The sequence below is a fragment of the Agelaius tricolor genome, unplaced genomic scaffold (assembly GCF_023055355.1).
Source record: "Agelaius tricolor isolate 1412-34295 unplaced genomic scaffold, bAgeTri1.0.p SCAF_1, whole genome shotgun sequence".
NCBI lineage: Eukaryota > Metazoa > Chordata > Aves > Passeriformes > Icteridae > Agelaius > Agelaius tricolor.
The window spans coordinates 47,357,115-47,384,997 of NW_027269261.1; the positions used below are offsets into that span (position 1 = coordinate 47,357,115).

Below are 27,883 nucleotides of genomic sequence, written 5' to 3' on the forward strand. Positions count from 1 at the left end.
GTCTCTAGACAGTTATTTAGCCGCTTTTAATTAATTATGCCAGTGTGAATTGGGAATTAGCAAATGCTCTTTCTCTTAAACCTCCAAAACTTGGTATGATCACAAAGGTTCAAAAGGAGGCTGTCAAACAGTAAGAAAACCACAAAAATTCCTAATAACTTTAGTAGAAATGAGATAAAATAATTTATTAAGAAGATCATTATAATTCAACTATGCAATTAAATTATTTATTTATTTATTTCGAAAAGTTATCAGAGTTCTCCCTAAAACAGCATATTTTGCCCTAACTTCATGGGTAAAGATTTCAATTGAGTAATTTAGATTGTGTCCTAATTTGTTCTGCAACAAGATGAAAATAATTCCTTAAAATGGTGCAACAGAGCAGCTGAAGTTTTTTCCAACAAAATTGCTTAAAATTAGAGTATACTGATGTCTCAGCTTCTATCATCTTGATCAGGTAATAGTTCTACAATTAACTTTTTATCTCAGTAGGCTTGTTCAGACTTATTTTTTTTCATCCTTTTCTCTCAATGAGACTCTCAAAGCCCTCAGTGGAATAAAGCCCATGCTGCCTACTGAATTGTATGATGACTGTTGGTTTGTTTCAATTTTTAAAACCAAATTGAGTATCAGACACTGATATACTGAATACTGAAAACAAGTCTGAGTATAATCTGGAGATTTTAATATTAAAGGCAATATTATTTCCTGTTAAAATAAATGTCTTTGAAGTCAGCACCATGGAATCAGGAAAAGAAAACTAAACTATCAAGAAAACTAAAATTTAAAAAATTCAGTTGATGCCTTGCTTTTAACCAGAAATAAGAAAGCATCAGTAGAGATCAGTTTTATACAGAAAATGTGTATATCACATAAGTTATAGTTATACAATATTTGAATCAGAGACTTATAGCACTGTTTGGGTTGGAAGAGACCTTAAATTTCATCTAGTGTCAACCCTCCTGAAATGGTCAGGGACACCTTTCAGTAGGGTCAAGTTGCTCAAAGCCCAAAAAGATCCATTTTGAATCAGTATTCTACTGACAATATCAGAAAGTTTGCTCACAGAAGCAACTTTACTGAACATGTGTATTTTGTCATACCAATGCCTAGTACTATAATTTTATTTTTACAATCATTTTATTGCACAGAATATTATGCTAGACAGCAGCAAATTCCATACTTGTCATCTTTACCCATTACTCCAAAATGGACATTTATTTATAAATTAAACAGACAAAACTCATTCATGCTTCTCAGGTAATTCAAATGTCTATAAAACTTCATAATTAGTAGGGTGAAAATACATGAACTATTTTTATGAAATCTTGCAAAACAATGCCTCCTTAAGAAAATAACAAAGGGAGAATTTTATTTAGTCATGCTTAGCATGATAAAACAGTTGTAATAGCTTGAACTATCTGCCTATGTGAAAGAAACACTTTGTCACCAATACCATGATAACATACTTTGCATCATGATAATGATCTCATACTTTGCATCAATCCCAGTCACAAAATTTGTATCTTCCCAATAAGTGTAAAAAACTGTTCTTTTTTAACCAGATGCCACACTACCAAAAAGATCAGGAGAAATTACTGCTCCATCAAGGAAAATTGAAAATGAGTACTGATGTAACCTACCACCTATCCACAAGTGAGAAAATAAAATGGCCAAACAAGGAACATATTAATCACTTTCAAGAGTGACTACATGGAAATGAGACTGTTCAAACAGCACAGGCACATTTGCAGAAAAAACATCTCAAAACAGGAGGCTGTGCAGGTCTGTGTGCTCTTGGAAACACTCCTAACACATGCAGTCTACACAGGATAATAGATTATACTAATCTGGAAGAAGCTTCAGTGGAAAAAACATGACATCCATTAAATCTGACATATCCTGTCACAAATGAATTGAAGACCGTACACTTCTGTTCACCATTTACAAAACCTCTCTAAAGGCTTTGGGCAAATAAAACACCCTCTTCATGTGAACATTTACCATTGCACTCCTGGAACCTCAGGAGTGGCTAGAAGTCCACTGATTGCCACACAGGTAAGTATTCCCTATGCTGCTTGTAATTATAGGAAGCCTGACCCATAGATTTTTTGTGTGAGTATCACAATGTTAATATTATTGGTAATAAAGGAGTGTCTGTAAATTCTGACATTTTCCATTCTCAAACAGAATTTTGTTCTACTTTCTTTTTGTGCATCTGAGATTAAAGTAATTATTCCATTGAAATGTTACAGGATCTGACAATCTCAGATCAAATTCACCCAGTAGAAGAAAGCTGGCAAGTTAGTTACACTGGAGTTCACAAAGGTTTGTGAGGTTTGCTATGGAAAAAAAATGTGCCAGAATTTCTATCAGGCATATGAAAAATGAGAGTGTCTGATGTTCCTGGGTTCCCAGCATGAGGGGTATGGTATGTGTGCAGGCAGCATAAATTACTTTTATTGAGCTTTTGGGCTGGTTATTTTTTTAAGTCAGGATAATAAAAAGGGAGCATTCTACTCTTGCTCCACTTCCACAGGTTTTGATTAGTGCAAAGACCACAAAGATAAACGTGACCTTTCCATTCTCTTCTTCATTCCTTCTCATAAGGGACTCTTTTTTCTGTTAGCAATCTCTGGAAGTACTTCCCCTTTGCTTGCAGGTCTCTGGTGCATTTTCCCAAATGGCAATTGTTTAGAACATCTTGTCTGGCTCCTGCTCTTTGCTGCTACCTTTCTGCATATAACTGGGGAAAAGGCAAAACTGAGAACGGAACAGTTTTTCAAGTAAACTTTTATAAACTCAAATAAAAGCCTTAACATTTTTCTTCTAACTCTTTCAAACAAGTACTGTGTATTTTTAAGGTCATTATTAGTACACCAGCTGCTGGAGAGAGACTTTACTAAAGAGGGAAAACTAAGAAACAAAAACAGATGTTGTGCTACTGAGCCCTCCCTTGTTATTGCACTGGCTCAGTGACCACAGCTCACATGGATACTGATGGGCATCTAGCTACAGATTGGTTATACCAGTTAGATGGAAAAACTACACACAAATGGTGAGAACTGAAACTGGAAAATCACACGAGGGTGTAAAAATCAAGGTAGTCTTTTTTTCATAACTATAAAATTTAGATTTAGTCATATATATTTTTGACTTCAGTGTAATTCCTGATGACCAAGAGCAATAGCAAACTACTTCAAGAGGCTGCCTAAATGAGCTGGAGCAAAGCAATGCAAATGCAGAAGTTGAGCATTCTAGAGCAGCTGCAGTGGTTCTGCTGGAGCAACCATTTGATAAAGTGCCTCCAGCCAAATTCAGCTGGTTTGCAGCTATGAGAAAATTAAATAAGCAACACCCAGGAATAAAGGTACTTTAAAGGAACACAAGGATTATGTCTAAATATATTATCTACACTTAAAGGTATTTTCTGAGACATCTAGATGAAAATTATTCACAGGATGACTGGAAATGAGTGTTTGTGAATAACACAATTTTCTTGTGAAAAGACTAGAAAACTCATAGTGTCCCTTCTCCTTTAGGAGACAACAGCATCATTTACTATTAGGATGTTGAATATTAGGGAATAGAGAAATCAAGTGTTTGCAAAAAGGGCATTGAAGAAATCAGTGCAAGAACCAAGTACAGAGCTCGACTCGGGAATTTGAGCTGATACCTTTAAATAATTTACTCTTTTTGTTCTATTTTTCCCACTACAGATTAAAGGAACTTCAGTATCTGATGTGGTCAGTCTGGTGCATTTCATGTCATTAATAATCATTTCAAAAAAGAAAAACACAATGTAGAAAAACAGAGTAGATTTTCCACATTAAGAGTAATTGGCAACATCATTGAAGCGTCAGCACTTACTCTGTAATGGTCAATTCGACAACACATGTCTAAGTGCCAAACCACAAGCCCTTACAATTCTGTAAACTCAGTTAATTGCTTCGTTTCAGGTTGAGATCATGCTTATATTTATGCCTGAATAAAACTTCCCTATTAAAAATAACTTGGACAATTTCTGTTCCTTAAAATTTTACAGATGAATTGTAGGCTGAAACACAAACATTTTTTAACTACATATTGAATAGCAAACAATGTAACACCAACTGCACAGTGCATTGTGCACCGCTATTCTGGGCACAAGCTCTGCTCCACTGAAATAACTTCAAATCTGGTACAAATTAGCAGAATCCACCTATCATCTCCAGTTTATTTTCTTGATGGAGATCTACTGCAGCAAGCCAAAATCTTTCGAATATTCCACTGAATATTATTTTCCATTTATTAAAAATCTGCATGGTTTTCTTGACGGGCAGTTTATATCTTCCAGCTTGTTACTCCTTTTTGCTGAATTGCTTTTTCCAGGTGAAAGCTTTACATTTATTAACACACTGAAGCAAATGTTGCTGTCAGGCCTTCTGCCTTATGTTCTCCCACTACCCATATTGTTGCCTACTTCATTCTCACTTAAATGGTATTGGAGTTGTATTCCATATGCAAAACAAAGGGAAAAATTGCATTTCAAAATATTACTCCTTTATATATAAAGTGAGGTAGTGTTACTTTCTTCTTACTAGTTATGTGTTTTATTAAAGAACAAGTTGACTGTAAGAGTTAGATGTTTTCACCTTGCAGAACACTAGGCTCAGGGTGGGGACTCAACACATTTTTCCAGTGCTTAGAGGACAGAAATTCTCTTCACAGGGAGCCACACTGAGAGGATAAGGGGCAATGAATACAAGTTGCATGGAGAGAGGTTTCATCTATTCAAATTTTTTACAGTGAGAACAATCACTGGATGTGCTGAAGGTCCCGTCAGTGGCAGTGTTCAGGATGAGAGAGGACAGAGAGCTCGGTAATCTCACCCAGGCTTGCCTCTCCATGGAAGTCTGGACCACTCGATCTTCTGAGGTTCCTTCTAACCTGAGGACCCTTCTGAGAATCTCTCTATTTACCCCTTAAATCACAATTCACTTGCCTTCCTTGCATGAGTAGCTGCACAGCACTGGTAGATGAGGTGGGCAAACAGTCCTTAGGTTTGTCTGGACAGAGTAGAATATACTCTCAAAATATGCACTCCGATCTACTTTATGTTGTTATTCCTGGTATGTGGCTGATATCAGATTTAGAGAGAGATGACAATTCTCAGTGCAAACTAAGGCATTATTTATTTCTGCATCACAAAACTGCATAGGTTCACAAGTGATTTGTAACAGGACCCTATAGGGTAGTTTTAAAAGACAACCGAGTTAAACCCTGACACACAGGTAAAAAGCGATCAGAAGACGCTGGAAATCCAAATTACAATGACAAAAGATTGCAGAAATTAAGGGCTTTTCCACACAAGGTTCTAGACTGACTTGTCCAGAACTGAAATGAAAAGCAAGACACTTATGGATTTTGAAAAAACAGAACATTTTCAGAAGTTCTGTCATGTGAAAAGCTCTTGCTCACCATCTGTCAAGTTCACTGTCATCTGGCAATTCTGAGCATTACCCAAAGGAAACATTTAGGGCGATTTGTTTTCTGAAGATCAGAATTTAACCAGCTCCAGATAGCTGACTTTGGACTAGGACCAAAATACACAAGACATTTTTGTCATTGTGGATAGTTTTTTTCCATCCATGTAATCTGAGAGGATAAAACCCAGCTTCAGTTAAATTACTGTGGTGTTTTGGTTACATATGTTAGTAGTTTGTGTGTTTGTTTAATTTTAATTGGACACGAACATAAGGAACCAAGGAGACATGTTTTCTGTTTAGCAGAAGCTTTTTCTATTCCAAATTTTGCAACAAGCAGGTAATCTGAACGACAACCTATTCTAGTATTGCAGCTCTGGTTTGACAAATAAAGGTTAAGCTTCCATATCAAATAAACATAGCTGAAAAATCTTTCAAACTCTCGTAAACACAAATAGGTGAGTGTTTTGTAGCTGACAACTGAGAAACGCAATATCACACTTAGGTCACTTGAAGTCTCCTCATTATCTCCAGGAAGCAAGCATACAACACTGTTCTAAGTTAGCTAAAAATGTAGTCATCTCTCTCACATAACACGTCAATATGTTGTGAATTGACGACTTCCAAATATCAAATTAGGTATTGATAGCTCTTCCTTGCTCAAGTCGCAATTTTAAATGATTCTGTATTTTGCAATGATCATACTTTGAGTTCTAATTTGACAGAAAAACACATTTTAAAAATAAAGACAAAAATTACTCCCAAAAATGTAAAAAAAAGATACTGAAAGAAAGCAAGGAACAAAAAGCAAATTTTAATAATTTCTGATCATTTTTAAAGAAGGAAGATTATTTTTCCTCTAACCAAAAGAAAATGGGAACCTCCATAGAATATTTTATTTCTACAATTCAGCACTTTCTACTAGAAATCATTCCTTTATGGAAAATTTCTGATCAGCTAACTAGATTCTTGTAAATCCAGAAAATAAATAATAGCTAAATACAATAACCAAACTGTGTTTCCTGCTGGGCATACAAGAAACCAAGGCAGAGTTTTGAACCAAACCCTTACTTTCATGTCCTAACCCAGCTGATCAAGTAATGAAGTGTTCTTCCTCATTTCCTCATTTCACTCATTTTATTTGCATTTCATTTTCCATTTAAGATGCTATAGAAGTGTACAAATTTAAGATTCACTTTTGGTAACAGTACAAGAATGCATTTTTTGTGTTTTGAAAAATTCTGTAAGAAAACAACTTATACTGAGTAACACTGAGTAAATTCCGCATGCACTCAAACATATTTTCTACCAAAGAACTATCATTATCATTCTCATATTGTTTTCTGATACCCGCTGCAATAAAATGGATAATCAAAATCCTCAGTGTGTTAGCAAAGGTATCTAAGATTTTATGTCTGTTTAGCCATTGAAATTGTACTGGTCCAATGTTTGTCTTGGCATTCCCACTGCAGCAGAAAACAAAGTCAGGTCCAATAACTTTGAAAAAAACCCTAGAATTTGAAGACAAGAAAACAAGAGAAATTACCTGGGTCTTCTATCGATAAGTTCTTCGTTAACCATTGAACAATATCTGAACCTAGGAGCGAAAGAAAAGGCATTTATAGATTGGTAAGTTTTCTCTTGCTGTTCTTCAGATCCCTGAGGCAATTCATATTGTTCTTTCATGAAAGAGATCTACATTTTTTGCTCGGTCTGTCTAGAAAAAAAACACTTCTATTCTATTCTATTTCTATTCTATTTTAGTTTAGTTTCTTTTTTTAGCTTTGCTTTAGCAGTGAAGCATAGAACTTCTTTAGGCTAAGACTTACAAAATGTAAGAGAAGTGCATTAAGTGCACAATAGTAGTCTGCATTTTAAAAATTACACTACCACAAAATGTACATAGAAAAAACACTTTTTTAATCTAAGTTTCCCCACTTCCTATGCACCCCCCCACCCCGCTTAAAAATTAGTTTACCAGTAAAGGCAAAGTTACCTATATATGGACTACCAGCATATCAAATTCCACCTCATGGCTAAGCTATTGACAAAACTCATTTTTCCTCGGTGCTGAAGTGCTTTCCTTACCATTCCAGTCTCCCTTGCTCTCTATCCCTCCATTTATTGCATATCTTTTTCTTTCTATTTAATTTCCTGCCTTATTTTAGGGTCCCATGCTATTGCTTACCTCCCAGCACCTTTGATACCAGATTTCTTCCTGCCTTTCACACAGAGTATCCTTCCAACCTCACCTCTTAATTCCTAACCCATCTGCTCCTCTTGGGCATGCACTTCTATCAACTGCACTTCTATCACACTTTGCACTTAATGCCACAAGCTGAAGTCAGGCTTGTATTTCAGACAGAAATCTACAGTTGAACTTTACCCACTGTGAACATGATTTGCAAAATAAATTATGAAGCATTACTGCAGACAAAAAAAAACAAACCCAAACCACATTCATAATTTGAGCAACTTGAAATAACCAAACTGGCTTAGAGGGAAAATGGGTGAAACACTGAGGGATGTTATAACCATGTTCTCCATGTTTCATGAAAAAACCCCCCAGTTCAGACAAGCAATGTAATAGAGAGAGACATCACATATTTCCTTATAGAACCAATATTTAAGTTGCTCATCCATTCCCCACCAAGCATAAAAACAAACCTCTTTTATAAACCTTAAATTTAAAACAACAATAAAAATCTATACAACTTACACAAGTATAAACTAAATCAAAACAATAAAAGCTCTTGAATGTACTATAATATATAGCATTAGAATGTGGAGTATATTTCCCCTGTCACTCCTTAGATTCAGTTTCTTCCTGTATTTTACATACTGCATAATTTTCTTTGCTTTTCTTAAGGCAGTGAAAACAGTATTTTTAAACAACATTTCAGAAAAGAAAGGAAATTTGGTTCTCCTTCTAGCTTTTATTTTATTACACTCAGTGAATAGCTTTATCATGTATTTTACAAAGTCTCATTGATTATATCATAGCTTTCCATGTGTGTATGCATTACAAACTTGATTACATAGCAGTAAAAATCTCTAGAGACTTAACAACCATGTCCAGAGCCAGCATTTTTCATTGCTATGTTAAATGTCTAAATCTTAAGAGATTTTAAACTGCAGTGGCAGACTTTCTCATAGTATTTACACTGCTGTATTCCTTAAATGAGGGAATTTACCTTTGCATGCTGTTGGAGGGATACAAAATATTTCAGACAGATATTTGTATCCCAAAAATATTTTATTTTTTAAAATAAAATTTTAACCCTTTTTTTATACATATGAAATTTACAAGGTTGATGCTGAAGGAAGAATTTTAGTTTAATGAAATAAGATGAAACTTCATAAACCTCAATGATGCAGTTCCAAGCATAGTTATATTTTTCTGTCAGCTGACTAGAGAAGTTAGTCAGCCCTAAATATTTTCCTAAATCTTCAAAGATCAAAGAAAAAAAATGGAAAAACAAAATGACATTTTGAAAACTGATTTTCAAATCTCTGAGGTACCATATGGGAAGAAGTTTTCTATTCTTTTCATCTTGCCTTCAAACACTTTTTCCTTTTTGCCTCTTTTGAAAACTCACATTTGAGTATACATGGTCTGCACATCAGAAATTTCACCTCCATGTGTTCCAATGTCTTTTGGCTTATTATAAATAATAGTGGGAAATCAACTTTCTTGAAAATTGGCAGCATCTGATTATGAAAGTTCATTGATGCTCTATTCACACTTTACCCTGAACCCATTGCCCTGGCACATGAAAGTCTGGACAGAGTTTAAACCAGCTGTTGCATTCTAACACACTGATGATTTCAGAGGTATGACTTTCATGACAGATGAATAAATATCAACATCAACACTCTCCTTCTAGAGTAAAGGCTATTGAAGCAAAGCAAACTTGCAATTTGTCATATGGCAAGTGAGAAATGCATTAGTTCATATTTCTTTGGGAGATCTTGGGGCCAACTCTAGTCCTAAAATAATAAAAATATTATAAAGGTATTAACTTGTAGAGCTTGCTGGGTGTTTTTGTAGCTACTAGTTTCAATGTCTAATCAACAATATTGTTTCCCTTAATTATTCCTGTGCCCTTTTCTAAGGTTTATTACTTAGGCAAATGTGTTTCTAAAGGCAAAGCCATTACTCTAATTTCTTATCTCAGGGAAAAAAAACCCAAAAAACAAACAAAAAAACAAACAAAAAAAAACCACCAAGGCAGCAAAACAGCTGAAAACTGTTTTGCTGGAAAATAATACTTCCTGTGAATGTAGCTTTGAAAAAAATCTGACCAGTAAATTCTTGACAGTTTTCATACATGACACTTCACATCTACAGGAATTATGATTCAAGACTATAAACTTCATTATTTCTAAAGAGGACTAACACTTATGGAATGAAAAATCTTTTACCTTCAAGCCTGATTCTATCATATCACCAGAAATCTTGCAAAAAGACACGCTAGTCAGATGATGCAAATTTCATGGAGGCCACTACCTTGGCACTGGACTCACCTGAAAAGGAAACTTTCAGCAATCCAAAATAGAAAATGTTTGCTGTGTCAGATACTCAGTTTCTGTATACTGTTTAATGTGTTATATCAAAGACTCAGCTATAACATTGTCAAAGCAGATTCTCAAATTGTCCAGATCTCCCTGCCTCACTTCCAGCAAGCAGCAAAAAAAGGCAAGTTGGCTATTAGATCTGCAAGGTGCACAAGACTTCAGTCTAACTGCCAACTGAATTGTGAAATCCTAGAACAACCTTCAGTTGTCATGCCAATTTATAAAGCAAATAAAATTGGACAAGACAAAGCAATAATCTTTAACAGTACCTTAAAGATAGCAAAAGCAGAAAACAGTTGAAAAAAGGGGGTTTTTAGACATAGAACCTGAAAGCCAAGAGTGAGATTCCTTAAATGCCAGCACCTATCCTGATAAAGGCAATAAAATTCACAAGATCTTATTCAAGTCCAAAAAAAAGACAGACTTTAATCTTTAAAGAAATAGGCAAAACCACATCCATATTCAGATACAAATGAAAAAGACTCAGTCATGTTCTTTGTGAAATGTACTTGCTGAAGATTCTACAAGTGATTAATTTTAAATGAAATGGTCCAAAAATAGCAGCTGCTGAGGCTGTCACAGCATTTTAAGAAAATATTTTTAAGGAAAGCATGCTCTCTCAACCCTGCAATAGTAATTTCCAAGTCAAAGTCATAAAGGCCAGGGCAATGCTAAGGTTACCTTTCAGAGAAAATCACCTATTCTAAACAAGTCCTTACAGAATGCATTTTCAAAAAGCGCTGGTTCTGACCTATAGAAAATTTCACAGGAATTTTAAATCAAATTTTTGCTACGCACAGATGCAAGGAGCCACGTCAGCCTTGATATGACAGAAAAAAAAGATATGATAGTAGTACTGGAAAAAAAAAGCAAAATTCAAAATGCTCTATCTTTTTCAAAATTCAAAAACATATCTAGTGGAAGAAGAGACAGCTGCAAGAAAGTACAGCTTATTAATTAGAACCACAAACCAAGAGACCACTGAGAAACAATTCAATGATTTCTTACTTCATAAAGACACCTTGCAAAGAAAATAGTCTTTTGCTGTTGATATGTTGGTTTAGTAACTGAAACCTATTCTCCTTTTTACTTTTAGACCTCAGAATATCTGCAGATAATGAAGAGGGAAGGCAATGCATGAAGCTCCCCTGCATTGCTGATAGCAAGAGAGAGGGTTTTGCTGTTGAAAATCAAGTCTTTTGCCATCTGAGCTCTCAAGAGCGACATAACCATGATGGTCATGTTTGCCCAGCACTGTGAAATCTGGGCAGCTGGGCTGCTGAGAGGCAGGAGCAGACCACTTGGGTGCTCCCTCAAGGGAGCCTTGTGGTTGGCTGGCTCAGCTTCACTGCTTCACCACCACCTCGCCTTGAGAACCTGGAGTTTTTTGCAGGGCAGCTCACAGTACAGAAAAGTTAATAAACATGACTCTAGAAAACATCACTGTCTAAATTTCAGACAAGACCACTACTAAATCAGCAAGGAAACAGTACTGTATTTCCATTATTTCTCTTTATTTTTCTATTGAGAGAGGAGGGTATTGGGTCATTTTAACTTCCGTCTTCAATATCATCACTTTGTGGTGATGCAACAGGAACTTAAGTTTAGACACTGATATAAACTTCAAAATCCTTGATCATGACTAAAAAAATAAAACGTGCAATTCCATTTCTCAGCACTGATTCAGACATTGGAAACACAGAACGTGGATTAGTTGAGCAGGGAGATTGTAAATGCCAGTGGTCTCTCAAACATTCAGCACTAGCTGTTTTTTAACAAAAATTGCTGTCTAATGGAGAGGAAGACTCTGCATGAAAGGCCTTTCATTGGTGAATGGGGCAAAAATTATCTGTATTCTCCCTGAAGTTTTCACAATCACAAACCATAGCATATATTGCCACAGTTATATCAGCATGGATATTTTAACATTTATTTTCTTTATCTGAGAAATACAGTTTGTGTATGAATTCTTCATGCATATACCTGAAAGAAATCAATTACTATATAGTTACAGGCAGAAGGGCAGAGGGAAGAAAAACAATGGCTATATTATATTTGGCTTAAAGTATGGAAAAATACATTATTATCCAGTACCTATACTGGATTATTCAGATTAATTTTTCCCTATGTCTATTAGAGCTGAGCAAAGAGAGGCTTTGCATCACTTGATTGCACTGTCCACAGAAAGGTGAAAGAAGAATGAAGGGACTCCTCTCTGAGAGTGGGGTTGCAGAAGTGCCTGAAGGATCATATAGCCCATAAATTCTTACCACCCTATATTTTTAGTTAATTGTTTTTTTTCTTTCTTTTCTGTATTCTTTTGAATTATTGTAAAATATATTTTTAGATTTAACTAGGTAGAATTTTTTATCATGAGTGGCAACAGAGCTGATACTGATAATTTGAATACCCTTCTGATTGAACTTACACATTTACCTTTCTGACCTTTACTATTTAAGTGAGTTGATTTTTTAAAAGAAAAAACACATCATTGATCAGAGTGCAATTTGATTGGGAATTATTTACATCTCAACTTTCACACATATTTCTGCCACTTGCTTTTTTAGAATTACTGATGAAAACAAATGCAGAAACTTACTTTTTTGACCTATTATAATTGAGGTTGGACCACACACTTGTTTGAGTTTTGTTAAGGAAGACTGTACCTAGGTGCAGATTTAAAAATGTCATCTGAATAATACTTGCTGTAGAGAGAATATGACATATTTTGATGAAACTATTCAAGCAGAAAAGTAATTGCAGTTTTTTTAGTTTTAAAACAACATAAGCTGAAATATACTTTTTTCCAAAGTGAAGGTAGATAAAGGAATTTGCAGAAATAAAACCCTCAAATGAATCATCCTACTGCTTTTGAGTTGGATTCTTTCATTCTCAGCTGTAAGCAGTGCTCAGAAACACTCAAGCCTAGAAGGACAGAAAGGACCCATAATTCTGGCTAGCCTAACCTTGTGAAGAACAACATGTTGCTTGATACTGTTGTGACTTTCTACTTTAGACACAAAAATTCATCTACAGTCATATTGTTAAAGAGCTAATAAAGAATGCAAAAATCTCTACCATTTCCTTACCAATGTGAAATAAATCTATGGTGCTGACCAACAAATGTCAGTAATGTAAACCCCAGAGTCACACTCTGTCTCATAACCAAGCTTCAGAGCAGAAATCTGGTTTATAAACACTAAAAGGATAATTAAATACAGCTGTGTATCTGTGCCTCTCATTATTGTAAAAGTGGCAGTCCACACAGGTCCCTGTGTCCTCCAGCAGAAGGAATTGCTGCTTCACTTCAGCAACATTTATCTCTAAAGTTTCCCTAAAGACATCCTCTACTTAGATCTCTTCCACAGCCACAAATGACCATTTTACAGGTGACACTAGCTGTGCATAATTGGCAATATGCCAGTAACCATTGATGAAACCCTGTAATCCCAAGGCTTTTATCCCAAGCACTGGAGTTCAGCATCTTGCTGAAGAACATTGCTCCATACTAAACATTTGCAAGACAAGAGCAATGCTGTTTAGAAAAACTAAGTTTCATGAAAGCCCTGTACAGCCTGTGTACTGCAAAGGAAATTTTATGCTTTTCTTCGAAATGATGTAAAGCCTCATGATCTTGATGAATGATAATAGAGTTTCAGTGTGCACATGACATGTAAAATCTTAAAAACTTTCTCTATGTAAAAAATATTTGTGGGGGGAAAAGCCCATAAAATATGAGTAGAATTTTGAACACCATAAAAATGCCCTGAAGAAATTTCATTTATGAGAAATCCTCACCTCCAAATAAAAAAGAAAAACAAAACAAAAACAAACCAGCCAGAATCAGAAAAAAATAAAAGCACACTTCATTTTTAACTCCTGTATGTTTTCTTCAAGCAGAACTTTTAAAAACAGATAAATAAGGAGACCAGGAGACTTATTAGTGTGACCTACTTGATTTCCTGTTCATCAGAAATCTTAAATAATGCTAAAAGAAGATAAGAAACTAAGTGATTTCCAACTTGTCTCATCATGATGCCCCTTCCTTTTTCTCTCAATCAATTCCTCTCTTTACCTTTCAAAATCCTGGAGAGAGACTTGGGTATTATTAAGAGGGAAACAGCCAAGAATTCAGCTACTCATCATGTTCTCCATCTACCATTAACTTTGGGAACTCAAGCTAAATTACATCCTCCAAAATAGTTCTGGATCCAATGCCAAGTGGAGCAGGAAGCCTCCAAACACCAAGCATAATGGTGTCCATGCCACCAGTGTGTACAGTGTAAATCAACAGGCAATGAGGCTGTTCTGCAATATCAATGCCCCACCTTGTAGGTCAGTACCTAGCCACCAGCTTAAAAGACTTTTTTTTTCCCTACATTTCTCAATGATGATGTAATTTCTTTTTAAAAATAATGAGAAACTCCACATGGAAGAGAACAGTCTCTACTGTCTGCTAATTGCATTCTCTAAATCATGAGGCAGCTTGGTCCAAATTTCTGCTCAGACACAAGCAGTTTCAGGCCTTTCAACTTGAGTGTCTCCACCTCAGTTTTTAGGCATTCTGGTTGCGGCATTCTGGTTCTGGCCTTTTAATTCCTTTTGCCGGAGTTGTAGCTCTTTTGTGTTAAATAGCTTGGGAGATGAGAAGAGAAAATAAATTATTTACAGCCCTGTAGGACACCCATGTGGGAAGTTGAGCACCTGGACTCCCCTCCCTACTGCTGTGCAGTCTGTTTAATGGGAAGCAGAACATCACTGGCACGTGTACCCTGGTGGAGAACACTGCAGGGTATGAATGTAAGAGCAGTCACCCTCAAGAAAAGCTGAGAAGGAAATGAATACGTGACTCCTATGCCAAGTTCGACCTCCCATTCCTAAAATAGCATGTAAAAGGGCAATAGTAACATCACTTTTGTCTAATTGTCTTGAATTCTCACCGTGAAAAACTCATCCAAGATTATTTCAGAAAAACTGACAATGTATTCTTAAGAGAAAAAACTGCTACTTGCCATAAATAGTTCATCTAGCCTTCTTTTTCTATCTACTGGATGTTTTACTGTGTCTTGCTGACAACTTTGTATATAGAAAACAGGTAGATTGATAAGCATATGTTCTTTCTCTCATACACATATCAGTAAGTGTTTGCTCATTGCACTTTGATTATCTTCACAGCACAGTAAAAGCTGCCTGAGTTTATCCCTGCCACAATAAACTCTTTTGCATTCTTATTTTTTTACATTAGTAGTTTGAAAATAGAGTCTAGAACCAAAAATCTTCTAAGTTCAACAAAAAAAGCTTTGTGAAACTTCTGACCATGCTTCAAGCAATTATGTATTTTTTATATTTCCACATTAATATCTCTAAGAAATACAATATTTTAGTTCAGAAATGCTTCTTCCAATTCTTGTCATACTGGCCCCCAAAAGACACCCACACACAGATGGCAATGGAAGGAAGTGAGGAGCAATGTAATTTCTGCTAGACACTTTTAACATTCATGGAGGATTTTCAGAGGGGAAAATCCTCATGTCCTAATTCAGGGGTAATGGGAATAAATACATACATAATGTAAGACTTGATTTGGGATTTTGACTCCAGGAAGAAAGTCAGTGGGGACACAGTGACTTGCAGTTTTGACATTTGCCCAGCAACAATGTCAATATACTTCCTCACAAAGTGTTCCTACACAATAATAGTTAATTTATACAGTTGGTTTGAAAATGGGTTTTTCCACTGTTGCTATTTCAAAACACTCTTTCTGTGACTCATGATTTTACTGTTCTCTTCACTTAAGACTCTCAAACTGATGTCCAAAAAAAACCCTCTTTGATCAGTGTCAATTTCCTGACTAATCCAATCTATTTAATTTTGACAAAAAAATATACCTTTTAGAGATTCAGTGATGCTTAGTACAACAGCACAATTCTCTGCAGAAGCTCCTGAACCACAAGTTTCCCAAGAATCTGATCATTACCCAGCCACTCTCACACATACAGAAACCACTCCAACAGGAAACTTCTTCCCAGTAAAAAAAAAAGTCTGCAATACAGGAGTTGCACAAAATAATTATCTTCAGAGATACAATCCAGTGTAGGGAAACAGGTTATCACAGAAAATCTGAAAACATGAATTTGACAACAGAATGCCAAGAAATTGCAGAATAAAAATACTGTCTGGCAAAAGTAGTCATCTGGAAGTTTTCATTCTTAATTACCATTGTTCCTCAGCCTGTAGCACAGATGAGCCATTTTTCAAATAGTACTAATAAATAAAAAGTATGAAATACAAGAAAGTTTGCTGAAGCTGCATAGAAACTTTCAACCTTAATCAGAATATTCAGGTGTTACACCAGAAATGTCACTGACTGATCAAAACTTTCCTCAAGGCCTTTTTTTCTATTTGAAATATGAAATGTTTTCATATTTAATAGACCACAGAAAGTTCAAATGAATTTCTATTCTTGATTAATCTGTGCTGGATGTTTTTGAGTTTTTCCTCCAGATCCATGATTATTTTAATACTCCTATGTCTCAGAGTTTACACTTCAAAAGATCTGCTGCAGGGCTACATTTTCAAAAGAGAAAGAAAATTAAGTTATTCAAATTTTAAGTACCTATATTTTTGAGCATTATTCTGGCTGAAAATCTAATCCCATCCAGTTTTTACCAAAATATGACTTTAGTATGCTTAGTTGCTTGGCATAACAAAAAAACTATATAGTATGGAATGAAGTGTGTTAGAAATAAAAATTACTTTGCTCCAACTCTATACTTCCACCAAACTCAGCATAATTTTCATTTGCAGTCTTTCATCACTATTCAGAGATTATGAATTAATTTATTCTAAATGTTGATAATTGTGCGGCTCAACTATCTGAAGCAGACATTACTGGGTCTGTTCTCAAAGATATAAAAATCTCATATTATTCTCATGGCAGTTCTTTACATATGCACCTCAAGAACCCTGTCACAATAAAGGTAAAATTTATTAGCTCTTGAAGAAAATTCTCAATTATTCATTGAAATATAAGTTCTGCTGACAATTTAAATTCTCTAAAAAGATATATCCATCAATAGAAATTTACCAAAAGTTGAGATAGACATGAACTACTATTTTAATATGCAATTAACAGCTCTTGAATTTAAAATAAACCTAATCATATCATCCATAATAATATTTCTATCTCAATCTGAAAATTGAAGTATGGTATATGCTCAATGGTATATACTCATAAATTTGAGTATACAAGCCAGTCATTTTATATATTGTGTTCCCATCCATCACAGTGAACTTATCAAACCAAAAAGTAAAACTTGGAGAAAATAAATCCTTCTATATTTCAGTTTACCACATACATTCTCTCGCTGCTGTGTTTCCCAAGGGACATTCATATCAGCATTTGTAAGATATAAATTGCAGCCCTGTAGCTAGTATTGGCTTTTTCTCTATGACATTTTTAAAGGAATTCAAAAGCCACCTTTCTGTTTTGACAAGTAATGTGGTACCACATTACTCAAATACATTTTTGAAGCAAAGTACTTTGCTTTTCCATCAGTATCAGGCAATGTTCATAGAGCCATCACTAATGTTTCCAATTTAGGAATGTCTTTTGGAGCCTGGACAAGGAAACAATCTCTGCAAAAACCTTCTGTTTTCTCCTATCCCTACCCTCACATTCATTACATCCAGAGCAACCATTTAATAACACTAATCCACAATCTCATGGGAAGCATTCGTAAGTTTATGTGGAAAAGCTGGAGAGAGTAATTTTCCACCATTATCAACTAGAAGAATGATAAAAAGACATTATTCTGAACAATCCTGGGCCACTCATCCAAGATGTGACCTAGAGTAAAGATAACAGTTCCTCATACTGTGCCGTAGATCTTGGGGGCCAGAGAACAAAAAAGCATTTTGAAAAGATCAACCTGCAAGTATTAGTGTAATAAATAATAGTGCATGTCCTGGAGCCTGGAGTCTATTCTTCAGGTTATTTTAATGTACATTTCAATGTTTTATTTCTTCAGAAATAAAGAGCTGAGAATCGATGGTGTCTTACCGTGGACATAGGATGGGGCTTTTATAACTTAGACTTGTGAGTACAGAAGCTCTTTGTAAACATGAGACTGTAGTTCATTTTTTTTTTCATTATTTTTTTCCTTCTTCACAAAATGCAGAAAAAAATTAGGTTCATACTGTTGCCTAGGAGTATGCAGTGACGTGGATACCACTTTTAGCACCTGTTGCGTCTTTGCTGTTTACGTTGTCAGAGTAAGAATAAATAGCATCTAGATGTAAAATCACCCTTGGTGAGGGAACATGTACACAGCCATTCAGCTACCTATCCAAACCTGGCCCTCTTCCCAGCCCCTGTACAAACCATTTATTTGACTTTTGGTTTCCCCATGTAATTTTTGAGGACTTCTACATATTTTATGTAAAATTGTTGATGGCCACCATTTCTTCCTTAACCACTGACTACAGACTCAGAAACAGATGATATATATTGTCTTGGGAAAATAAAGGCAGGATCAGTGAAGAAACATAAAGCAAATAGAAATCCAGTGCTAGGATTACTGTTCACTAGTGGAAGGCAAAAGTAAACACAACTCTTGTGTTGAGGGCCTGGAGACAATAAATATTTGTCAATCAGCTAAGGAATTGTGACATCTACACGAAACATGGTCCCAAGGTTGGGGGGAGTAAGAAGATGTTTGGGAAAAACATGTTCTTGCTCAATCGACTTACATTCTTAAAAGAGCTAAAATGAATTCATCAACAGATTACAAAAGAAAACTAGCCGCACTCCCCTGCAACAGGAAAAATACCTGACAAAACCCAAAAATTCAAAAATTTAAAGTATTTCTTCATAGATAAATATATCCTGCTCAATCTGGCACCAGCAATTAATATCATTCTCCTGCTACCTTCTTGTCAGATAAGAAATCAGAGGAGAGCAGCAAAAGGTGCTTCTACTTGGACTAGCAAAAAGCCTGATTATGGCAGCTTGACAGCCTGGGAACAGAACTGTTCTCCTCTCAAAATAAAGGGGAAAGGGAGTAGTAATAATATTACTGGTGAGAGCTTTGCTTGATGAAAAACAGGATGGATATAAGTCACATAGAAGGGAAGTCTTAAGCAGCTTATCCCCTTCAAATTTCAGCTTCATTTTGAATGAAGCAGGTTTGTACTTAAAAACAAAAAAAGAATATACTCGGCTGTTTTAGTCCTCCTTTCTACTATTGCAATTCTATCTGACCTGGCATAAAACTGGGCTCCTGTCAATAACCAATATACAAATAAATGCCTGCCTTAGCACTGTTTGTTTTCAACAAATTATGTCCAGTGGATGGGAACAGGCTAGCCACATTAACAGCCAGTAAAACATGCTGCGCTCAAGCGAGAGATTACTCTATTTGTCCTGCAGCACACAAACACAGCAGCAATTCACACCAGTCAGAAAATATCAGAAGAATTTCTTCATCTCAAGTTCACTGCTCTCATCTTTTATTGACTTAACAAAGAGTATGTGTTTCACCATTGCTATTTCTGGAACAACATTCCACAGTTTTAAGTAATGGCTGATGGAATATATTTATATGCTTGTATTTTTATTATTTTTTTAAATAAAGTGATGGCTTACTAGTTTAAGTGAGTATATTAAAGAGTATCTATAGATTCAACTTTAAAACTGGCTTCTTTTCTTACTTATAGTATTGAATTTTCCCTCACAGGCTATGCTTCTAGAAATGACTGTCACTCAGGGAAAGGAAGCCACAAGGTTTTACTACTGTTAATACACTTTACTTTTCAGCAATTTTTCCTTCTCACATATTCAAAATTATCATTTAGCTTGCATTATGAAAGATGTCCTTGCTAGTTAGTGTTTTCTTGTTTTTAGCAAGTAAACTAACAAAGGTAGACAAGTTCTTGTTCTTCAAACAAGAACGTGTGCACAGAGAATATGGAGGAAAATTACAGCCCTGAGCACAGGTTCTTAAGATGAAGCCCACACAAGAAACTCTTGTTACATACACAGCAAATACAAACATGTAATGCTTTAACGATGCCTAAATTTGATGCACTCTAAACTTTGTAAAGATGATGATTACCAAACCAAGCGTATCAGTGAAGGCAGATCATCTGGCAGAGGTAAGAGTTACTCTGCTGTTTCATGTTGCAGAGCTCATTCAGTAATTTTAATTTGGAAGCATTTTATACTAATTGTTATTCAAACATGTTGGAACAGCCAGTACCTCTGCTAAGGACCCTACAATCAGCATGTCTGATGTGACAATTTAACTGAATAATTAAGATCTTCTGCGTTTATCATGTTCAGCGGTTGCTCAATAAAGCCCCTGACTTGCTATTTTCTGAGTATCCCCAGTCAAAAGTGCATCTTCAAAAGGATGCTTTACAAATCACAACAGAACCAGAGACACCAGAGTTTCTTACCTTGCAGCAAACTTTGAGGCTCTCAAACTTCATTTTGATATGAAGTGGAACCCCAACATCAAACATCAAAGATTTGCACAAACTGAAAAAATTAAAAATATTTTCCTTTAATGCTATCAAAATGTGTGATTCAACAGGGACAAAACCTTTTTCTTAGCATAAAACAAACAGAATTTTTCATCTTCATCTTTCTGACTCATACGACAGCTTCTAACAGTAGTATAATAATAAAACAATAAAAACCCCTCAGTATTTCAGTACTTTCTGATAATGGCAACATCAAAAACATTCTCCTGAAAAAGTGTGGCTCTGAAAACATTCACAGCAGATAACTGGTTTGCCAGATATAGCATCATAAATGCTCCTAATGGATAATTCTTCTAAATTAAGCAGATGTAGAAAGCTTGAACGGAGCTAAGATGGATGTGCTTCATTATCCTCTGATTCTATGATCTCTTTGAAAAGACCAGGGGACAGAGCCATAGGATCTGCTACATGGAGCACTCAAGGACATTCCATTGAGAGTTTTAGACACAAGAGATAAAATAAGAAGAAAATAATGGACAATTTTTTCTGCCTTTTTCTCTTAAGGTGTTAGCTTGTCAATCATTATCAGAATATATAAAAAATTTTATTCCACTGTGTATCTTTAATAACTTGCCACTTCCATTTTGACATAAACTAAATTCATAGATATTCTTATTGTGCAATAAAAACACTATAATGATAGCAGTGATAGCTCCCCTTATCTCATACCATGCCTCTCTCTTCTTGATGAGTCATCTCTCCTCTTACCATATAGCAAAAAAACCAGATGAGTCTTGAAAAGCTAACACTTGTTGCAATTTTATATAGCAAATACCATTTGGAAAGTGTATTTGTAAAAATCACAGCTCCTGTAACTACTATACCAATTTCCAGACAGTGAGTTATATACAGTGGGGATGAAAACATTTGGGAAGTATCTGGAATTTAGCTTCTAAAAGATGTTTTCTTCAAAAATAAGAGTAAGAGCAAACTTACTATTTTGGCAGTTTTGAATCATGTCTTCTTAAGTTTAATTTAAAATCTATTTTTAATTCTGGTGCTATGCTTAAAAGTAATTTCTCTTTATTGAATGATAAATCAAAGGGAATATTATAAAACCATTCTCTGTCTTAGTTTCAAAGGGAAAATCCAAAGTAACTCCATTATGGTCACTAAAAACATTTTAAAAGTTTCAAATCAACATAGTTTCAAGAAGTAACTGAAAAACATATTGAAATATGGCTCAAATTCTTCTCAGCTATGACATATGTTGAGACTTATAGAAAACAAATGGCTATTTAAAGTTGCTTAAGAAACTCTAAGTCTACTTTTTTACTCCTTCTAAAATCAGTATGCATGCACAATTGTAGTGAAAGCATAACCATCTAGAGCTATTTACTGTGGAAGGGGCTAACAGCAGGCCTGTTAGCTAAAGGAGCGAGAAGAGGCTGAGAAGTAAGAAGAAGCTGATAAGGAGCTCTCTCCAAAGCTGTAACCAAGAAGACCGAGAGAAGAAAGATAAAAGAACTTTGCAGCTGGACGAAGCATTTTTAGAAAGTTAGTTGAAGTCACTATGACTTCTCACCAATAGTATTATGTTGACTTATTGTAGCCAATAGTAAAGATAGAAGAAGCATAAACAATTAGAAAGTGTATAAAAGTCAGCCATGTTTAGTAATAAAGTGTTGCCAACTGAGACTGCTTGTAGTCTCTGCTTTATGTCGTGACCGCCTCGACAGCGACAATTTACTTCAAACATATAACTTTTCTATGCAATACTGTACATTTTTATACTCATCTGCACTTTTGCTACCTGACACGTGAAAGGGATGTGCAAAAAAGGCTCCAACTCCTTATATTGTTTAAGAAGCTGTCTTGATTGTCTCTCAAGGACCTCCCTGAGCTATGCAAACTAAACCAACCATGGTCTAAATTGGGCATGATCACACTCTATAAAGAAGAAACATTCAGATTATTTTGACATAAAACACATTTGTTTTACCAGAGGCATTAGCAGTGTAGTGATATTCCCTCCTTCAAAAACATTTTGTTTGATGTATGACTGATGCCTTCACAAGATGAATGCTGGTAATTAAAGTCACGTATGTAAAAACCAGGAGAACCTCTGCTCCCTCCTCTCTGTATGCAGGGAAGCTGAGGGAGGACAGGTCCCTGGGGTGTCAGAAAAGGGAGTGTCTTAGTGGCCAGTTAGGCAACTATGTTGAAAACAAAGCAAAAGGAAAGTCAAGTGGGTGTGTACAAACAAGTGGGATGAGGTTTATTGAGGGACATATTATTTGAAGGACCTGCTGTTGTCTTGGGTTTGACTGATGTGGTCACCTGCAGCAAAGCTGGTTACCTATATTTGGCACAAGGTAAAGGATTTAACAGAAGAATGATCACTGCTTAAAAAAGCTTTTCAGCAAGGGAAACAACAATGCTGTTTGTCCCAGCAGATGCACTAAAAATATATAATACTAAAACAAGTGATGTTTCCTAAAGATGTAAAACTTTCAAAGTACCCTGCAAACAATTACAGAGAAATTTTTTAACTGATTTACAATTTGTACAATAGTATATGGAAGAACTCCAGCAACTTTAAGTCCCTTAGTTGTACTATGATGAAGTGAGTACACAGTTCACTTTATAGCTGTGGTAATGGTCAGAGAGGCCAAATGAAAAGACTACTGCCACAAAGAGAGAATAATTAAGTCAATATTGAAAATCCAAGGGCCTTAATTTTAAGCCTCAATTAAGAGCCATAGGTTATGCTAGTACGCCTTTTCAACATCAGGATTTTTGGGGGTTTTTTTTGAGGGGAGGAGGTGCAGGGGCTGCTGCATTTACAAGAGGAATAATATACTCAAAATGTTTTTAAAAACCTAATTAAAGAATGACAGGCAAATTTTCATGTTGCTTCAAATGGGAAGATTCAGCCTTAATAACATTGATTGTTAGCCTGCTGCACTATCTATTGCAATACTTCTTTAATAATGAATGACCCTTGGTCTATTTATTTAGAAAAGCCATGCAAGATACAGGAAACATACAGATAAAGGTCAGTGTTTAACATGATGAATTCAGGCAGGACTTCAAAGTATATCAGGCTTGTTCTTGATTTTATTTTGTATGAAAATTCTTCATGTCATTTGCATTGATGGCTGGGCATAAGTTAAATGGGTTTTCGTGCTTTTTTTTTATTAACGTTAGCATTCATTTTGCCAAGATTTTCTTTTTTTGCAGTTATTTAAGCAGGTGAGAGGGAATATAAACTGAACACTTGAGCAATGAAAAGAGTTCAACTTCAGGCTTTCTATCTGGTTTTGTTGTGCTATAACCATATATTACCCTGAGTATCTGCCAGATAAAAAGGCCATGAAAAAATATAGCACATATATAATACCAATCACTCTTTTCCAGCACTTTGATTCCTATCATGTCCTTTACATTTTTTGAAATGCTAATTATACTGAGACTGCTGTATTATATAGAAGTTGCTTTGGGAAAACAGGATTATTTTGCAGTTACAAATAGTCATGAAAGGAAAATTTGTGTGTTTCAGTGCTAGGATTGATACCGTTAATAAACACCCTCGACTGGAAACTGTAAAGAACCTTCCAGATAAGGAGTAAAGACCTTTGGAAACCCAAGGCAACATCTCACTCCTAGTGGGTGTACCCACACTTTGTTAGATTTCAGACAATTAACTGGGCTGTTTCATAGCTGCTTAGACACTTACATCATGTACTGGTGCTGTGGTACGTGTTCAGTTCAGTGATTTAGTTGGATTCTGAGTAAAGAAAGATCAAATCAAAAGTGCATGGATTTTACTCAAGTTTGTCTTCCCATAAAAGATATTTAGGTATTGGTTTTGTGTATAAAATTTTTTAAATGAATCTATTTATTTCATTAGCACTAAAGTTGCAGGCTTCACTTACCAACAGAAAAATCTCACGTTGGAAATAGTAATACTCAGCAAAAAAAAAGCATTTTGGATTTGAGGCAGAATTTTTTACACTCTTTCTTTTCTTCTTCTTTCTTACCAAGTCAATACTAATCACAGATGAAAAACACATTTTATTTTTTTAGTTATGTTAGCAAGAGGAACTTTTTCCTTTCCAAAATAATGGTAGAAAAGATAGTTCCAAAAGATTTCCAATAGTGATACAAATCTTCATTAGAAATGAGACCTAGGGCCATAATCTCCTTCTTATTTGACAGATCTGTTGATTTGAGAAGAGTTTCAGCTGACTGAGGACACCTACTGCAAATGTTACAACTAATATAGTCCATTTTTCTTTTTGCCATGTATTGTGCCTTATATGCTTTCTGAAGCTAATGCAAAATTTAGGAACTCTTGCTTTTAATCTGTGTAGTGTCCCTTTTTCTTTCTGTTTGCTATTTTTCTGTAAATAAAATTTCCTGTTTGGATAACCCATTATAAAATTATACAGCATTTAAACTGAATAACTGCCTTGCAAAAGCACAAATGACATGTAAATTTTTAAAGCAAATACTTATCTGCATCTGAAAGTAGTCTTGGACAGAAGGTACCAAATTATTCTTCATGAAATTATAATTTATCTTTTTCTCTTATTTCTGGACTTCTTAATCTCTCACTACATCTATCTGCACATCAGGATTCCATTTTTGAGTAGAGATAGTACAGGCAGTTTCTATTTTGGCTTGACTAGTAACAAACTGAGCACAGAGATTCAGCAAGTATTGATGTCTGAGTTTGATGGATTGGCCTGAATAGCTGAGCTGTAGAGATGTGCCAGAAGAGTATTTCAAATACACTGAACTAGAGATTTATATCTCATTTTTTATAACAAAGGATCCAAAACTATTTTACACAAACCCCTTAAACTAGGGGCTTCTTCTCAGACAAACAATTATGACTTGATCTAAAATCAAGTCATAATTGTTCTATACATCTATCAAAGATGTAATATATAGAACTAAATTGACATCTCACTCTCTAACCTCAATATTTATTTTGCTTTCTGTACTGTTCTAAAAGAAATAAAATTGGAAGGAAACTTAATTTTTTACATTTTCAGCTATCAATCAGTGATTTTTCAATTGAAACCAGTTATAATACTATATTTTAAAACACCAGTACAGGTGTACTGGAGATATATAATTCTTGCAACTAGTAAGATTACCGCAGAGAATAAAGACAATGTCTACACAGACACCTTGTCCTGCATAACCATAATTCAAATAGCCTTTTATAGAACATAAATGTCCTTCAAAACTCACATCATTCAAAAGTTAAGACATACTATCCATATAAAATTCTGTTTCTTCCACAAGAAGTAATGACTCATTCCACATTTAATAATTTATGTACACTGAGGAAGTCTTTTCCTATTTTCTGACACATACATGAATAATCACTGCTTCCAAATAATGCAAACAGATACAGTTTCCAAAAAAATAAAATGCTTTTGATCAAAAAGTATAAATCTTAAAGCACTTTGGAACCGTTAAACTGGTAATTTCTGGTAATGCCATTCCTTCCCTAGTTGAAAAAACTTAATGGTGCCTTCTCTCTTCCCAACGCACTTCCTGTTCAGAAGCCTGTTTCTATTCTTCCCTGTAACTGAGAGCTCACAGGTCCCTTTCCCCTTTCTAAAATCAGGTGGTCCTCCATTTCTCTATTGGGACTTTCCAATTAGTACACTAGTTTGAATTTGTTACTCTACCAATTTATTTGGTTCTACTAAAATGCATTTTAAAAGAGTATCTCATGTTCAATTTATTTTCAGTTTTAGCATTTCACTGACAACGGCTTCCCTCTAGCCTCCTAAAATAGCCTGGCTTTCATAGCCTATTAACTGCCCTATAAGGTCTTCCTCTGCCTAATACATAATTCCATTTTAATATAGTTGTGTCCATATAAACTTGTTCAAATGCTCTTTTAAATTTTGGATCCCATCATTAATGATTAGAAATAAAAAGTTTAAGAATAATCAAAAGTGTAATTATACCAGACTAAATCCAAAACTAACTAGGTGACTGTTTGGATTAAACATGGTATATCATCCCTTAGAATAATAACAGGAGAGTTCTACTAATTGTGACTAAATTACAGAGGTCATTTAACTCATTGCAGAGGTAATTTCTAAGCAGTGCCCTGGATCTCAGTGACATCACATGAAATTAAACAATACATTAGACCACCCAATCCATGTATGCTTTCCCTTTCTGCCGGTGTGACAAAGCTCAGGACAACCAGTGCTGAATTGTACCTGCTCAGTACACTGGAGCTGTGTTCCCTGTCCCTCACACTGTAGCCAAAAGGAGCTATTACCAACAAATGGAGAGAGATGGATGTCCACTTGTTTGCGACTGATTGTTTGTTTTTCTTCTCAAATGTGAAGAAATGTATTTTTAAGGCAGAGGGAAAAAAAAGTGAGACAAGCTGTACTCTTCTATTTACTTTCAGCAACTGTCCTAGAACAGTAAATTGCTACTATGACCAGTTTTCTAGGAAATAGACTCAATTACTGGCCTTTAAATGGTCTAGAGTTTGGGGACATCATGCCTGCTGGAAGCTTCCTTGTACACATGCCACAAAATTAAGATTAGCCTCATAAATCCTATTTGAGCAACATGATATTCTTTAACACAACCATATTTTCTACCTACTTCCAGTCCAGAGCAACCAACCCACCACTCACACAGAACATATGGGGTCCCTCTGCAAATGCTGATCATGGTAACCATGTCTTCGTGGCTTGTCATTTTAGTACTGATGATAAATTTTTTAGATGATATATCAACAGTCTGAAAAGATATAAGTAACAGGCAAGGCCTAAATATTTCTGTAAACTATATTTGACCTCAGGTACAAAAGCCAAGGAGATGAGTCACTCCACCTCCACCTTTCATTAAGACAGATTCTGATTTGTTCTATTGAACAGATGCTTTTGTAAGTATGAAAGGAATTGATAAATTTTTTTAAAAAAACACCCACTTTAGAACTCAGGTACTAAACACAAAAATACTACTGCTCAGAAAACAAGTGAATAGAGAACAAAGAAAGTCTATTTTTCTCTAAAGAGTATGGAAGAAATGATAATTCAACTTGATTACTGATTAAAGCAACTAGAAAAATGAGAAGAGGGTAAAAATGTGGGAAGAAAAGCAGAAGGTAGAATTCATGTGATTAAACCATTAACAGGCAGGTTTGGCTCAATGCCTTTTCTCTATTCACAGCATATTGCCTGGTCTAGAGATACAGCTCAGAAAACTGAGCATTTTACTGTATACTTATTAAGATCTGCAAGCTTCTTTCCATAATAAGTTCAAAACCTACAAGAAGGTGGTCTTGATGAAAAGGCAAA

At 35.2% G+C, this 27,883-nt stretch overlaps 1 protein-coding gene across 12 annotated transcripts in view; it reads right to left on the reverse strand.

The window, feature by feature from the left end:
• The window catches only part of RGS7 (regulator of G protein signaling 7), a 250,885-nt gene that overhangs the window by 112,000 nt on the left and 111,002 nt on the right, over positions 1-27,883 (reverse strand). For all 12 annotated transcript variants that reach the window (XR_011680081.1, XM_071432724.1, XM_071432730.1 and 9 more), the window contains exon 4: positions 7,012-7,062. Coding sequence is in view for 11 of the 12 variants with exons in the window: in XM_071432724.1 (XP_071288825.1) it covers positions 7,012-7,062 (51 nt within the window). In the remaining variant the exon portion in view is untranslated. The remainder of the gene's footprint in view (positions 1-7,011; positions 7,063-27,883) is intronic.